At 46.7% G+C, this 14,318-nt stretch overlaps 1 protein-coding gene across 1 annotated transcript in view; it reads left to right on the top strand.

Annotated features, from left to right (window-relative positions):
- Positions 1 to 14,318, top strand: part of col4a4 (collagen, type IV, alpha 4) — a 109,308-nt gene that overhangs the window by 75,442 nt on the left and 19,548 nt on the right. Inside the window, exons 26-28 of the mRNA XM_084018773.1 lie at positions 13,627 to 13,695; positions 13,790 to 13,897; positions 13,981 to 14,049. Coding sequence (XP_083874899.1) covers positions 13,627 to 13,695; positions 13,790 to 13,897; positions 13,981 to 14,049 — 246 coding nt within the window. The remainder of the gene's footprint in view (positions 1 to 13,626; positions 13,696 to 13,789; positions 13,898 to 13,980; positions 14,050 to 14,318) is intronic.

The following is a 14,318-nucleotide window of genomic DNA, read 5'->3' as shown; positions in this document are numbered from 1 at the left end:
CTGTTGTACTGGTCTAGTACTTACCCTTGGCTGAGGCACTTCATCTCCCTCCAGCCCTAGGCCTGTGTGTTCCGCGGTTTGGACCCCCAGGACTCTGGCGTCCTCCCCGGATGACCTTGCGGGTCGCACCCGGGTCTCCCATGACATCTGTGCGAAATTACGAACCTCTTGCATGGTGAGTCGGTATGTCCTGCAGTGCATGGTGACATCGTAGCGCACACTTTCGTGTAGGTTATGCAGGAAGAGGGCTTTGAAGGCAGGCTCTTCCTCCACTCCTGGGGAGTTACGGCCCTGAGCATAGGCGGCCCTGAAGCGCCTATAGTACTCCCTGGGTGGTTCCTGCTTCCTGTGTAGAACAGCGAGGGCGCCGAGCGTGGCGGAGGCGGGGTCCCTGTACCGGCTATACTCCTCCTTGAGTGCTTCACAAAGTCTGGAGTATCGGTCCCGGTTTCTGGGTGGGAGTGTTTCTATGAAACTGTGGACCTGTCTGGTACTGGTCTTCCAGATTAGCTTGAGCTTCTCGCGTGAGGAGGCATGGGGTAGGTCACGCAGACAGTGGTCCATCTCTTTGAGATAGCCATCAATATCCGACTCTTTGTGAGTCGGATCGAACCGTTCAATGTCTCTGGCGAGGGACTCTAACTGTCGGGTGCGCAGGCCATGGTTTGCGGCTGGATATGGGCCATCTGATTCACTCGACGACCCGTTATCACCACGGTAATAGTCTCGGACAGAGTGACCCCTCCCCCTTGGAGGTGGGGATGGAGTCCGAGGCATGCGTGACCCTCCTACCGAGTGTCGGTGGTGGGTACGTGGGAATCTGGAATCCCCCGTCGAGCTTCGAGCCACTGGGAAATGGCTCAGACTTCGGCGTGGGGACTCGTCCCGCTGGGAGTAGCTCCACTTGTGAGGTGGGGCTTCTCGTTCCAGTGGGTGGGTGGATGGTGGCGCCTGGTAGCGCCGACGTTCGGCCTCTTCCGACTGTAACAGTCTCTCCCTGCGCATGGGACGGTGTGCGTCCGTGGGGGGCGCGGTTTCAAGGTCCGACAGGTCAGGCATATCCGTGTCTTGGGGTGTACCTACCTGGGCAGCCTGAGTTTCCTCACGCTGGAGTTCTCTCTCCTCCTCCCTGCATGGCCTGCGGAGGGCTTCCTCCCTCTCCACCTTCAGTTCGGCCACTTCCTGTCGCAGGGAGGTGGTCGCATGACCCAGTCGATTGATTAACTCCTCATCCTCAGCTTTCTGCAGTTGTGCTCTGCGCTGAGACAGGAGGAAGATTCGACCCACCACGTCAGCGATTGTGCGTTGTGGTTTCCCTGCCGGGTGATTAACATAATCAACAAGCTCCTGCAGTTGATCATTGCATGCCACTACATCGTAGTGCTCCAGGTTTTCCCTGTCCTCAAGGGACAGGTGGATGAGACCAGCGACCGCATCCTGCAGGTCTGCGTCGACTGATACCTGGGGAGCCTCAGCTCCTTGTTCTTTCGGGCCGTAGTTGCTCATTTTACCTCTAGTAAAAGGCAGAACCCGGTGGCTTCACTTGTTTGGTTTTAACAGCGAAAAGAATGTATGTTGTTATGCTGATGTGGGTGCACAGGTGAGCGGCGTCGACCTGTGACTTACAATGAAAATGTTAATACACTTCTACAGTCTGTGGACTGGTAGTGAGGTGTCTCTAGCACCTCTGGTGAGTGATAACAGTGTTATAACGCGTCTTAGTTTCCCTAACCCTGTGTTTGTTAGTATTGTTGTTAAACAATAAATGGCTAATCACAACATGCATATGCAACCGTCAACTGTACTTGCTTGGCAAATAGTAATGGGGAACAAACAAATCGATCCTTGAAAATCAATTTCTAAACAATCATATTAACAATAATAATATTTACTATTATTATTATTATTATATACCTCTCAGGTTATTGTGCATAAATCTCTGGATAAAGCTGGTTTAAGAAGGCCTCACACGGGGCACCAATTATGTTGGGGTTGTAGCAGGGGCAGATTTGGTTATCAACAGTTAACTATCAATATCAATGTGATTATCGGTATTAATAATTATATTTAATCTATCATCATGATATAATCATGAATAAACGGGGCACCACCCTGGGATCAGGGAAAAGATAACCTAAAACTGTATTCAGTCTCAATATGGAGGTTTTATACTCACATGCATAGGAGTACAAAACCAATCGAACAATTATAAAGGCGTGAAATTCAAGCACTAGCCTTCACAACCTGCTGTTATCCAGTGACATATACACAACAAGCACAAGAGACCGCTAGTTATAATATAATAAGATTTATTAAAATCAGTAATAATGATCACAATCAATAACACTGCAATTAACAAAGCCTTATTACCTAACTACCTAACACACAAAGGGAGAGACACACGTGGAGTGTGTGTGTGCGTATGTGTGTGCGTGCGTGCGTGTGCGTGCATGTGCGTGTGTGTGCGTGCGTGCGTGTCGCGAGAGAGAGAGAGAGAGAGAGAGAGAGAGAGAGGTGGCTATGGGCGGCCACCAGATGGAGCTATTCCTCGCAGCGTTCAGGGGCGGAGCCACTGAGGTTCGATGGGGTAGCGAGAGAGAGAGAGAGGTGGAGCTATTCCTCGCAGCGTTCAGGGGTGGAGCCACTGAGGTCTGACGGAGTAGCGAGAGAGAGAGAGAGAGAGAGAGATAGCCGTATGTAGCCACCAGATGTAGCTATGTCCCTAGCGGCCGCCGGGAACAGCTGGCTTAGGACACGTGTGTATGTGTGTGTGTGTTAGCGGGTCACAAACAAAGAGAGAGAGAATGCGCGAGCGATATTCGGAGGGACAGAAAACGTGCTGCTATCACACGGGCTCGCGTGAATGAACTGGAATTTATTCCGCGAGACCGGTCTTTTAACTGATAGTAGAGGTTTTCTGAGCTCGCGAATATGGCGGAGGTTAGTCGAAAACACTGTTACAGAAATCAACCCAGCTGTGTGGGTAACCAATCAACATTCACATACAGCAGCATATGAACAAACGGACTCGGCGATCCGCGATCAGAACTTAAAACACATTAACAAGAATTACAAGCATGTCCTACACTATCGAATCTCTGCTTCTGCCCAGACAAATAGCCTCTTACTTTTGTCGATGTGAGATGCGTCGATGTGAGGTTTCCGTCCCGTGCGTTGATGGCGTTTCTTTACGCCGGCAGCGGACGGTAGTTTGTGGGGCGCTGGTTCAGCGCCGGATCCAATTAGTTGAAGAAAACAGTTAGTATTTCTTCCTTCTGCAGGAACAATCGCGGGGCTCGGCGATGTAGTCAGCTGATTTCAGACAAAGACGGGTCGAGTTATCCGTTCTGCTGGCAGCTGGGACGAAGAAAGTTTCTTCTTACCGCGGGGAACGGGAGTGTCGCGCTGTCGCGGTGGTCTCCTCGGGATCCAAAATGATAAACAAAAGAAAAATAAAACGAGTAGAGAAAAAGAGGGATAAACAGTCTGTTGCTCGTCCAGCGAGTTTGGGGAAAAGACTGCGGCCTAGGACAAAGGAAAAACGCTGCAGACGTTATATTCACCTCCTGGTGTAACGTGAGTTACTTTGGAGAGAGAAAGTTTTTCTGATGGCCGCGGGATTTATAGCTTACGGCTGGACCGGGGGACCCCCTGGAGTCCCATGCAGTTCGCAGCCAATGGCGCGCCAGCGGTGTGACGTCAGATCCCGTGACCAGGTGGAGGTGACACTAAAATGGTGGTTGTAGTTTTTTTATCTCCTTTGTCCCATTGTCCTGGCCGCATGTGTAGGCTTCTGTAGGCCGCATTGTGTAGTCCTTCTAGTGAGGTCCCAACACCGTCAAATCTTTGTGCTCACTGACGAACGTGGCAACACTTTTCGGGAGACAGTTTTTAAAGTCCTCTAGAATTATTGTATCACGAAGGTCCTCAAATGTTGTTATATTCTGTGAGCTAAGCCAACGATCAAACAACAACTCTTTCTCCCGCATGAACTCAACGTGCGTGAGCGACTCAGGCTTCTGGTAATTGCGAAACTTCTGTCTGTACGCTTCAGGAACAAGTGAATAAACGCGCAAGACTGACTGTTTTACTTTCTCGTAATCAGCAGCATCCTCTAACGACAGAGAGGAGTAAGCCTGCTGCTTTTTTATCACAAAAACGCACTGCAACGTCATGGACCACACATCCCGTGGCCATTTCAAAACCGTAGCGACACTCTCAAAATGAGCAAAGAACTTGTCCACATCCTTCTCATTAAATGGTGGGACAAGTCTTATATTACGAGTGACATCAAAATTATGGCTAGAAATGCCAGATTCACGAGCTTTTAAATCCAATTCTTTTAAACGAATGGCTTGGGCGAGTTCCATATCTCGCAGTCTAAGCTCATGGTCTCTCTTCTCACGCTCTCGAACCGTCTGTCTGTCTGCGTCGAGACACGTCCTTTCTCGCTCCCATTCAATCTCCCTTTCTCGTAACTCCAATCGACGGAGCTCGAGTGCCGCTTTGGTGATCATAGGCGTGATTGGAGGATCAGGAGCAGCCGGTGGTGTTACGGGTGGCACCTTGTCTTCGAATGTAAATATACCGAGACGGCCCAAAGCTTCCGTAAGACTATCTAACAGCTCTGCTTTAGATGGACTACCCCGTACCTCTATTTTATAATGACCGGCAACTCTCACCAGATCGTCGCGCGTCGCGGCAGAGAAGGCGTCGGGAGTGGGAGATTTAACAAACTCGTCTAAATCGAACATGGCGAAAAAACAGCCAAAGAAGCAGCAGACAAAACCGGTAAAAAATTCATAAAAAGCGAGAAAAATGAAAGGCAGTGCTGGTAGCCTGGCACACTGGGAAAAATTGAAATACTGGGTCACAAACGCAAACCCCATAACGCGTCAAAAAGGGTAAACAAATGCGTGGACGCAGTAAAAACGACAAATAGACAATTTAGATGTGCAATCCTTGGGATAAACACGCAAAACATGTTCAAATCCCGGACGAGCCCCCATTTATGTTACGAGCCCACATTAAAAACGTGTGAACAACTAACATAATAACTCAAAGAAACGGATTTTCTGGAAAGAAGACGTTTTGGTTTATTTCTTTTCCACATATCGGTTTAGTTAACAGAAAAAGAGAGGGTTGCCACAAAAACAGAAAAGAAAGCAACCGCTCCCGCCATAAAGTAAAAGATCCAAGATCAACAATAATACATACGGGTTTGAACAACAGGGTTCTAGTGCAACAAAAGAAAAAGTGCGACCAGCCAGCGTCTGCCACGTCGAGCGTGTGAGAGAAAAAGAGAGACAGCCATCTTAGAAGTAGGCAGGCTTATATACTCGGGAGGGCTGGCCTTTTCAATTAGTCACTGCAAGGTAACGCCCAGTCTCCTCCTACCAGGAACAAGGAGGCAGGACCCGTAACAAGTTGAATTTACATACTTTTTCTTGAAGACACTTAGTGTTGCTGTTTTTTTTACTTCTTCTTCTAACACATTCCATTGTCTAACCCCTGTGACCGATAAGGAAAATGATTTTAACGTAGTTCGTACCTTCCTTTGCCTGAAAATCATGTCCCCCCTAAGATTGTGTCTCTCTCTGTGTATGAAGAATTTTTGTAGGTTCAGGGGGAGAGTTCTGTTAGAAGCTTTGTACATCATTTGTGCTGTGCGATAGTTTATTAAATCATATAGTTTGAGTATTTTCGATTCGATAAATAGCTGATTTGTGTCTGCCCTGTAGTTGGCGTAATGTAAAATTCTCAAGGCTCTTTTTTGCAGAATTAACAAGGCCTGTGTGGAGCCTTTATATGTGTGTCCCCACACCTCTGCACAGTATTGCAGGTGCGGAGAGACTATAACAGATGAAGTGCCTTTTGATTTAGTATTTTTTGTACTTTCCAAAGTATGGACACACTCCTGGCCAACTTCCTTTTTAATTGTGCTGGCTTCCAACTTAACATGTCATCGATAATAACTCCCAGAACCTTATTCTCACGGACCCTCTCAATATTAACTCCGTTTACGTGAATGTTGGGACTGTTGTTGCAGCCTCTCTTACCGTATAGCATGTATTTAGTTATACCAAGATTTAGTGATAATTTATTTATATTAAACCACACTTGAAGTTTAGCCATTTCTTGATTTACTGTTTCCACAAGTTGGTTCAAGTCACTCCCCAAGCAGAAAATGTTTGTGTCATCCGCGAATACTATTAATTTCAGAGTATCTGACACTTTACATATATCATTTATGTATAAGATAAACAGCTTTGGGGGCTGCACGGTGGTGTAGTGGGTAGCACTGTCGCCTCACAGCAAGAGGGTCCCGGGTTCGATCCCCGGGTCGGCCCGGGCTCCTTCTGTGTGGAGTTTGCATGTTCTCCCCGTGTAAGCGTGGGTTCTCTCCGGGTTCTCCGGCTTCCTCCCACAGTCCAAAGACATGCATGTGGGGATAGGTTCATTGGTGACTCTAAATTGTCCGTAGGTGTGAATGTGAGTGTGAATGGTTGTCTGTCTCTACATGTCGGCCCTGTGATAGACTGGCGTCCTGTCCAGGGTGTACCCTGCCTTCGCCCAATGACAGCTGGGATCGGCTCCAGCCCCCCCCCGTGACCCTGAATACAGGATAAGCGGTAGAAAATGGATGGATGGATAAACAGCTTTGGACCCAGAACTGACCCCTGTGGGACCCCACAGACTATGTCCAAGTTCGTCGATGTGTTATCCCCTATTTTAACATATTGGGATCTCTTGTGTAGATAACTCTTGACCCACTGCAGTGCTACACCTCTAAGGCCATATCTCTCCAGTTTAGCCATTAGAATATCATGATTAACAGTGTCAAATGCTTTTTTCAGGTCTATGAAAATTCCTATGGAATATTGTTTTTGGTCAATAGCGTCGGTGATGATTTCCACAGACTGTGCTAAAGCTTGAGCAGTCGAATGGTTCCTTCTGAAGCCGTATTGGCTGTCATATAACAGTTTATGTTTGTTGATGAAGTTATCGAGCCTATTGCATCTTATGTGGTGTGCACATTTAAACACAGGATCCAGGTTGCTGTTCAATCCTTTATTTGACAGATGGTTTACGGATGATTTAGTCTAAACAGAGGATGTGAAAATATAAACATTGCTGATCTTACATAACAAAAAGTCATAATGGTAAATCAGATAACTTGAAACTTCTTAATTAATGCATCCTTTATCTCTTTAAACAACAGGCAAATGGTAAACTCAGGAATCTATTAAATGAAATAAATGATGAAAGAGCAGTTACTTGGAACAGTGATACGAGGTCATTATTCAGAGGAAAATGTCCAATAACTCACATCCATGTGCTTCCTTTGTTCTTGCTGGGGTTTGGTACGGAGACAACAAGGAAGCCACATGGGTGAAGGGCCAACCTATATAGCCTTGGGGGGTGTGGGCAACTCATTGAGTGACAGGTGATGCAGGTAGCTTGTCTTGGTATAGGTGACTGACTTGTGATTTAACAGCTGCCCCTTCAAATGGCACATTTGAATTGATCAATAATTACAAGTTAGTCTTTGGAATCTGGTTCAACCCGTGAGAGAATGACGAGCCGGGCAACTGGTCTAATGAACCTCCTTTTTCCAGAAGTGACTTCCACAGTGCGGGTTCTTCCATCATGACTGGATATGATGCGTGACACTTTCCCTACTGGCCGTGAACCTCTGGGTAGTTGTGGGTCCATAATGAGTACAACTGTGCCTTCCTTCAGATTCTGAGTGTCCTTTCTCCATTTATTCCGTATCTGTAGGTTGGGAAGGTAGTTTTTGATGAAGCAAGACCAGAATCTATCAGCCAGAATCTGGCTGTGTCTCCATCGTCTCCGTCCAAGTAAGTTGCCTTCAGCATAGACGGCTTGTGGGAGAGAGGCATCCCCCCGCCCCATAAGAAGGAGATTTGGTGTGATGGGATCAACATCTGCTATGTCAGAGGATGCATATCCGATCGGCTTGGAATTTAGAATTCCCTCTATCTCCACTAATACGGTGTGGAGGACTTCTTCAAATTCAGTCTGACTTCCCACTGCCACTCTGAGAGCCGATTTAATGGACCTGATTTCTCTTTCCCATATTTCCCCAAAGTGAGGGGCGTTTGGAGGGTTAAAGCGGAACTGTATTTGGGATTTACTCAGCTGATCTCGCAGGTTTGGGTTCATGGCTGTGAATGCATCCCTCAGCTCTCTGTCTCCTCCTTTGAAGTTGGTGCCACAGTCTGAGAGCAGCTCAAAGGGGCGTCCTCTTCGTGCAATAAACCGTCTGAGGGCCATAAGGAAACTGTCCGAATCAAGGCTGTTCAATAGTTAGCCCCCAGTAGTCCCCATCGTTTTTCCACTCTGCGTCCGATTTTGATGTTTAGGGGACCGAAACAGTCTACTCCTGTAGACCAGAAAGGGGGTTTACATAGCCTTAATCTGGATGGAGGTAGGTCTGTCATTTTTGGGTATACAGGTTTGGCACACCATTTTCTGCACTCGGTACATGACCACTGATGTTTTTGACAGCTTGTCTTTCCCGTAGAATCCAGTAGGCACAACGTATTTCCGCGAATACTCTGTCCGGACCTGGGTGAAGGAGACGTTCATCATAATCTTTAATCAGGAGCTGTGTTAGGGGATGTTTCGGATCAAGCACTAGGGGGTGGATAGTATCAGCTTCAAGGTCTGGGCACCGTCTAAGTCTGCCGCCCACTCTTATGACGTCTAGCGTCTCATCAAACTCAGGAGAGAGGGGGGACAGACGACTATGTGGGGACAATTCTTTACCTAATTTCAATGCCTGAAATTCCTCTTGGAAACATTCGGATTGGGAATGAGAGATCAGTGCAATTTCTGCTTTGGTTCTGGGCACATCAGTGACGTCAGGGTTCGAGTCACAGGTTGGGGTTTGCATTATTTGACATGTGGCATCTACCAGGTCTTTCCATGTGTCATATTGATCTGGATCTGGTAGGTTGAATGGCTTAGAAGGTTGTGTCAGGCCACAGAAAAGACCTTTTCTCAACTCTGTGGTTATTCCTTCGGTTGGTGCAGGACAGACTGGCCATGAAACAGAGGGAAGGAGAAGGAATGGGGGGCCGCTATGCCATCGGTCTGAGGTAGTTAGGTCTTTGAGGGTTTACCTCTGGTAATTTCATCTGAGTTGAGTTCTGCAACATAACCAGCCTGCTTTAGTTTGTCAATCTCTTTATTGTAGATATCAGCCAGCTCAGGGTGCTTCTCCAGTTTGCGCTCGGATCCGCGAAGCAGGGGCATTACTGACTCAGCTGGGGCACTGAGCACAGGTGCAGCTTTCTTTCTCAACAGAGGGGTGGCATAACGTTCGGTTCCATCCACATTTACTCTTATGGTTTTCTCTCTCAAAAGCTCCATGGCCTCATTATCTTGCTTTGATCTTGTGATCAATTTTTCATTTCTGAAGGGAAGGGTGTCAAGTTGCCACAATAACTCCACGTGGTGTTTCAGTTCAATATAGGGGCCAGCTTTCGACGTTAATAGGCATTGGACAGAATCAGATGACTCATCAAGGGTAGCCGGGTCTTGTAGGGCCCATCCGAGCCTTGTCCTCACTACAGCGGGTGGTCCCTTTGGACCGTAATGGACTCTCTCCATAGGTATGATGAGGAATGGATGTTCTGATCCGATGAGTATGTGTGGCTGAACTTTAGAGAAGGAGCTCAGGGGCAGACCATGTAGATGTGGGTAGCGTTCCTTGAGTTTATCGGTGGGGTAGCTCTGCTCCACTAGCATTATGCCGTCTGAGGTAAAAGCACCATCAAAAAATCAGCAACACTAAGTGTCTTCAAGAAAAAGTATGTAAATTCAACCGTTGACCGGTACAGATTATTGCATGAGAGTTGAAAAAGGTCTGAGGCACGAATCAGCAGACATGGTGTTGTGTCGGGATGGGAGCATAACTAATGAACATTATGTACCCAAACAATAAGTTGAACCTGAGAAGTTTGTATGGTACGATGTCAGTTGTACGTAGCAGGGAGTACAGCTCTCTGCACCACCTACTGCTGTAACATGTTATGTCAAATGTCACAAGTAAAAGAAAATGTTATGTCAAATGGAAAATGCTAAAGATAAGATAATATTATGATGACGATTTTATCCTGTGGGTAATGGGGGCGGGACTAGATAAGCCTTGGCTTCTCCCGCTTTCCCTTTCGGCCATGTGTATTGTACTATTTGAACAAAGTGTGATGATGATGATTTAACTGACATGCCCGAAAATAAATAAATAAAATAAATACTTTCTCTGGGACTGAGGCGGCAGATATTTTTAGGTTCACGGTTCGTCCTTTTAGTGTTTCTATCTGTTGTCTCACTGTGCGCAGTTCAAGGCTCTCTGGCTCTCCCTCCAGACCAAGATATTTAGCAGCACCTGGTAGCAACATTGTCCGCTCAGATCCATTATCTAAGATTGCGTAGGTATTAAAGGTCTTGGTTTTGTTACAAAGTTTTACTTTAACTACTTTAAGTAGTACTTTCGGTGACATACTTTGTGAGTTCATATACAACACTCTAGATGAGGTTTGGTTTCTATTTACATCATGCAATATGCCTAGGTGCTGGCCATTACATTTTGGGCAAGGTTTCCTCAAGGTACAATCCACTGCTCTGTGCATCTTACCACATTTCCAACATCGGTTTTGTTCCTTCAGCCATCTTGTCACTCTATCTGTGCTTAAGTCCTTCAGCTCTTCACAGTTTGTCAGGTAATGTGAGGATGACTGGCAGTATCCACATGGATATTTCATTTGGGGGTGAAGTCCTGAGGTGGGTTGTGCACGAGGTGTCTTCCGGTCAGCGCCATGGAGAATCGTGGCTGAGGGGAACTTGAATTTTTGGCTTGTGTCTCTCCTTGCACTTTGGGGAGCACGGGGCTGAAGGTTGTTAGCTTGTGCTACAACTGCTTGACATTCTGCGTCTTCTTCAAGCCATGTAGCAAAATTCACTAGGTTATAGTGAGCATTAGGGAAAGCTAGGCGGGCATGTCTGGCAAAATTGGAAACTAGCTCTACAGGGATTTTACCCAATAGTTGCTGGACGTGTGAAGCACAGGCTAGTTCTGCAGCACCCTCTCCTAATCTGAGAGCTTGAAGCATTCCCACTAAGGACCTCACCCACACTGCAAAGTCCTGGAATCCTTCAGCATCTCCACGTGCTATTCTAGGGAGGTTCAGCATGGTCTGTATTTCTTTTAGGGCCAGTTTATGTGGTTGACCATACTGTCGCTCTAGGGCCTCCATTGCCCTGGTGAAAGGTTGTGGGTGATGGGCATAGGAAAAGGCAATATGGCGGGCAGAGGGAAAACTTAGATGATCCAAAAGGATATGAAATTTGAACATTTCGGGTTCATCTGATGGCAGCAGGTTATTGAAGGCCATCTTTAACATCACAAACTCATGAGGGTCATCATGACGGAAATAAGGGAATGAGGGTCCCTCAACTTTTGATCGGTACCTAAAACTTGCCCAATTTGGGGCCAAAGGTTGAGAGAAGCTTGGGTTAGGTGGGACGCCAGTAAACTGTGGGGTATATGGGACTGGAGCTGGATGAGGCATAGAATATAGGGGGTTCGGCTGCTGCGATCTGTGTTGGTACTGGGACGATACTACATAGCTTGGATGATGAGCAGAAAGCTGTGAATTGGTGGTGTGACTTGAGGTGAGGGTTGTGTTGCAGACAATGGGAGTAGAGGGCCCTGAGCCAGTGGTAAGTGACTGTGAGGGCCATAAGCAGTTTAAGCTGGGCCAATTCCCTGGGATTCTACTGTGGAGTGCATTTGCTGTGAAAACACATGGGGAGAAGAGGCTGGTGGTACAGGAGGCTGCCTAGTAGGCACATGGGTAGGAGGGATGCTGGGCCCTGGAGCTGGTAAAGGAGATCCTGGGGGTATATAGGAGGCAAGTGCTGGGTTTGGTGGCACATGAGTCGATGTTGAAGGTAATTGGCTTGAGGGTTCCTGGCGCTGAAACTCCAGGCCGTATCTCATGTAGGGGGCTGAAGCAGATCTGGTATGTTCACATTCTAAAAGGCTATGGGGCTGATTGGCATGAGGGAAAAGTGTTTGGACTGATTGGGAGATTTTCCCAGATGTCAGCCCAGGGCCCGCTTCTGATATGTTGGTTCCAGATTGGGCCTTCTCGCCCTGAGCCTCTGTGACGTATTGGGCATGGTGAGCTTCCTGAGACTGTACATCACACTCTGAATCCCCCTCTGAGTAGCTTTGTTCATAATGTTCAACTCTTCCCATTAAGTTCTTTACCATACTCTTTAACTCTACCATTTCTTGTCTCAATAAATCAGTCTCTGAAGGGCCTGGATCAGGTTCTGCACGTTCTGTTGATTGTGTAGGGGGCTGGGCATGAAGTTCAGTTTGGTAATCTTGTAGGTATCGTGGAGGGATCCTCTCTCTCTGTGGCCTTCTTCCCACCTTTCTCTCATCTTCAGGTGCAACAGCATGTGGATCCATTCTCCAACATAGATGTTCTCTCCGGCTCGAAGGACCATGAAAAAACTGCACTGTTTGTCTGGGGTGGATCAGTGAACATCTTATGTGGTGTGCACATTTAAACACAGGATCCAGGTTGCTGTTCAATCCTTTATTTGACGGATGCTTTACGGATGATTTAGTCTAAACAGAGGATATGAAAATATAAACATTGCTGATCTTACATAACAAAAAGTCCAAATGGTAAATCAGATAACTTGAAACTTACTTAATTAATGCATCCTTTATCTCTTTAAACAACAGGTAAATGGTAAACTCAGGAATCTATTAAATGAAATAAACGATGAAAGATCAGTTACTTGGAACAGTGATACGAGGTCATTATTCAGAGGAAAATGTCCAATAACTCACATCCATGTGCTTCCTTTGTTCTTGCTGGGGTTTGGTATGGAGACAACAAGGAAGCCACATGGGTGAAGGGCCAACCTATATAGCCTTGGGAGGCGTGGCCAACTCATGGAGTGACAGGTGATGCAGGTAGCTTGTCTTGGTATAGGTGACTGACTTGTGATTTAACAATGTGGTTTACAACCATAGACCTGTAAGATTCATATTTTCATATTCCAATTGCGCATCACCACAGGCAATTTCTCTGCTTCACATTCGAGGGGAGGTCTTACCAATTCCGGGTCCTGCCGTTCAGGATCTCTCTGGCCACCCAGACCTTCAACACGTTTCCCCATACCAGTTATCCTCAGTTTCCTACAGTCAGGGTGTATGTAGCTGCCATATCATCTAGGCATAACAAGTGACATGGTTGAATAAAACACTCGACCTGCATGTGCATGTGATGGACATCCAGGTGCTGAAAGCACCGCCTCTGGCGGTCATCCGAAATTCATAGAACCGCGGTTACATACCTAACCATCATTTCTTTTTCCAGATTCAGAGGATCCAACTAATTGATCCTTCAAAGCTCAAATTTATTGCGTAATGCGTATTGCGCTGATTTTAATAGCGTCTCAGGCAGATTAGCAACAAGATATGTGGCAGAATACACTATCTAACCCTAACACAGCCTGAAATATATCCTCCATCATAGCATTAAAAAAAGCATTCTCGTCCTCTTTTTGCAGGTGACACTCTACCCTGTGTACCCAGAAACCCTGGCGCTACCGGAGAGAAAGGAGACCCTGGAGATGCAGGTACACCATCTACAATACCTGTCTACTCAGCTGTCCTTCTGATTCCCTGTCCACCTGTTCGTCTGACATCCTGAACACTTGTCTGTCCCTCCAGGTTACAGAGGACTGCCGGGCCCACCAGGTTTTCGTGGTATCACTGGACCTGATGGACCTAAAGGGGAAAAAGGACAGGCTGGACATCTTGGACCACCTGGACGACATGGTATCGGAGACCACATATACAAAGTCTGTCATATCCGTGCTTAACATTATCCCTAACTTTACATACACCCTCTCTTCCTGCAGGACCAACAGGTTTTATTGGTGATACCGGAGAAGAAGGACCTGAAGGCCTCAGTTATGGTGGAGATCCAGGTACAGTGGCCTGTCTGTCATTGTCTATTGATTTGCTTCATCAATCAAAAGTTGTTAGTTTAAAACCTGACTGTTACTTCAATGGTTTTACACCTCATTCAAAGATCCAGATGTCAACAAACCATCCATTTTGACCTGTTTCTCTGAGGCAGAACATTTAAACTGTTTTGTTTGGTCCTGTTAAATCAGACTCTGGTTGAGTTTCCTCTTGGTGTGACATGTTTGGACAGATTTCAACACTACAATCACACTCAGACCGAAGCAAATGC

Source organism: Eutrigla gurnardus (genome assembly GCF_963514095.1).
Source record: "Eutrigla gurnardus genome assembly, chromosome: 10".
Taxonomy (NCBI): domain Eukaryota; kingdom Metazoa; phylum Chordata; class Actinopteri; order Perciformes; family Triglidae; genus Eutrigla; species Eutrigla gurnardus.
The sequence above is the reverse complement of the archived record's forward strand: the minus strand, read 5'-3'. Positions and strand labels throughout refer to the sequence as shown.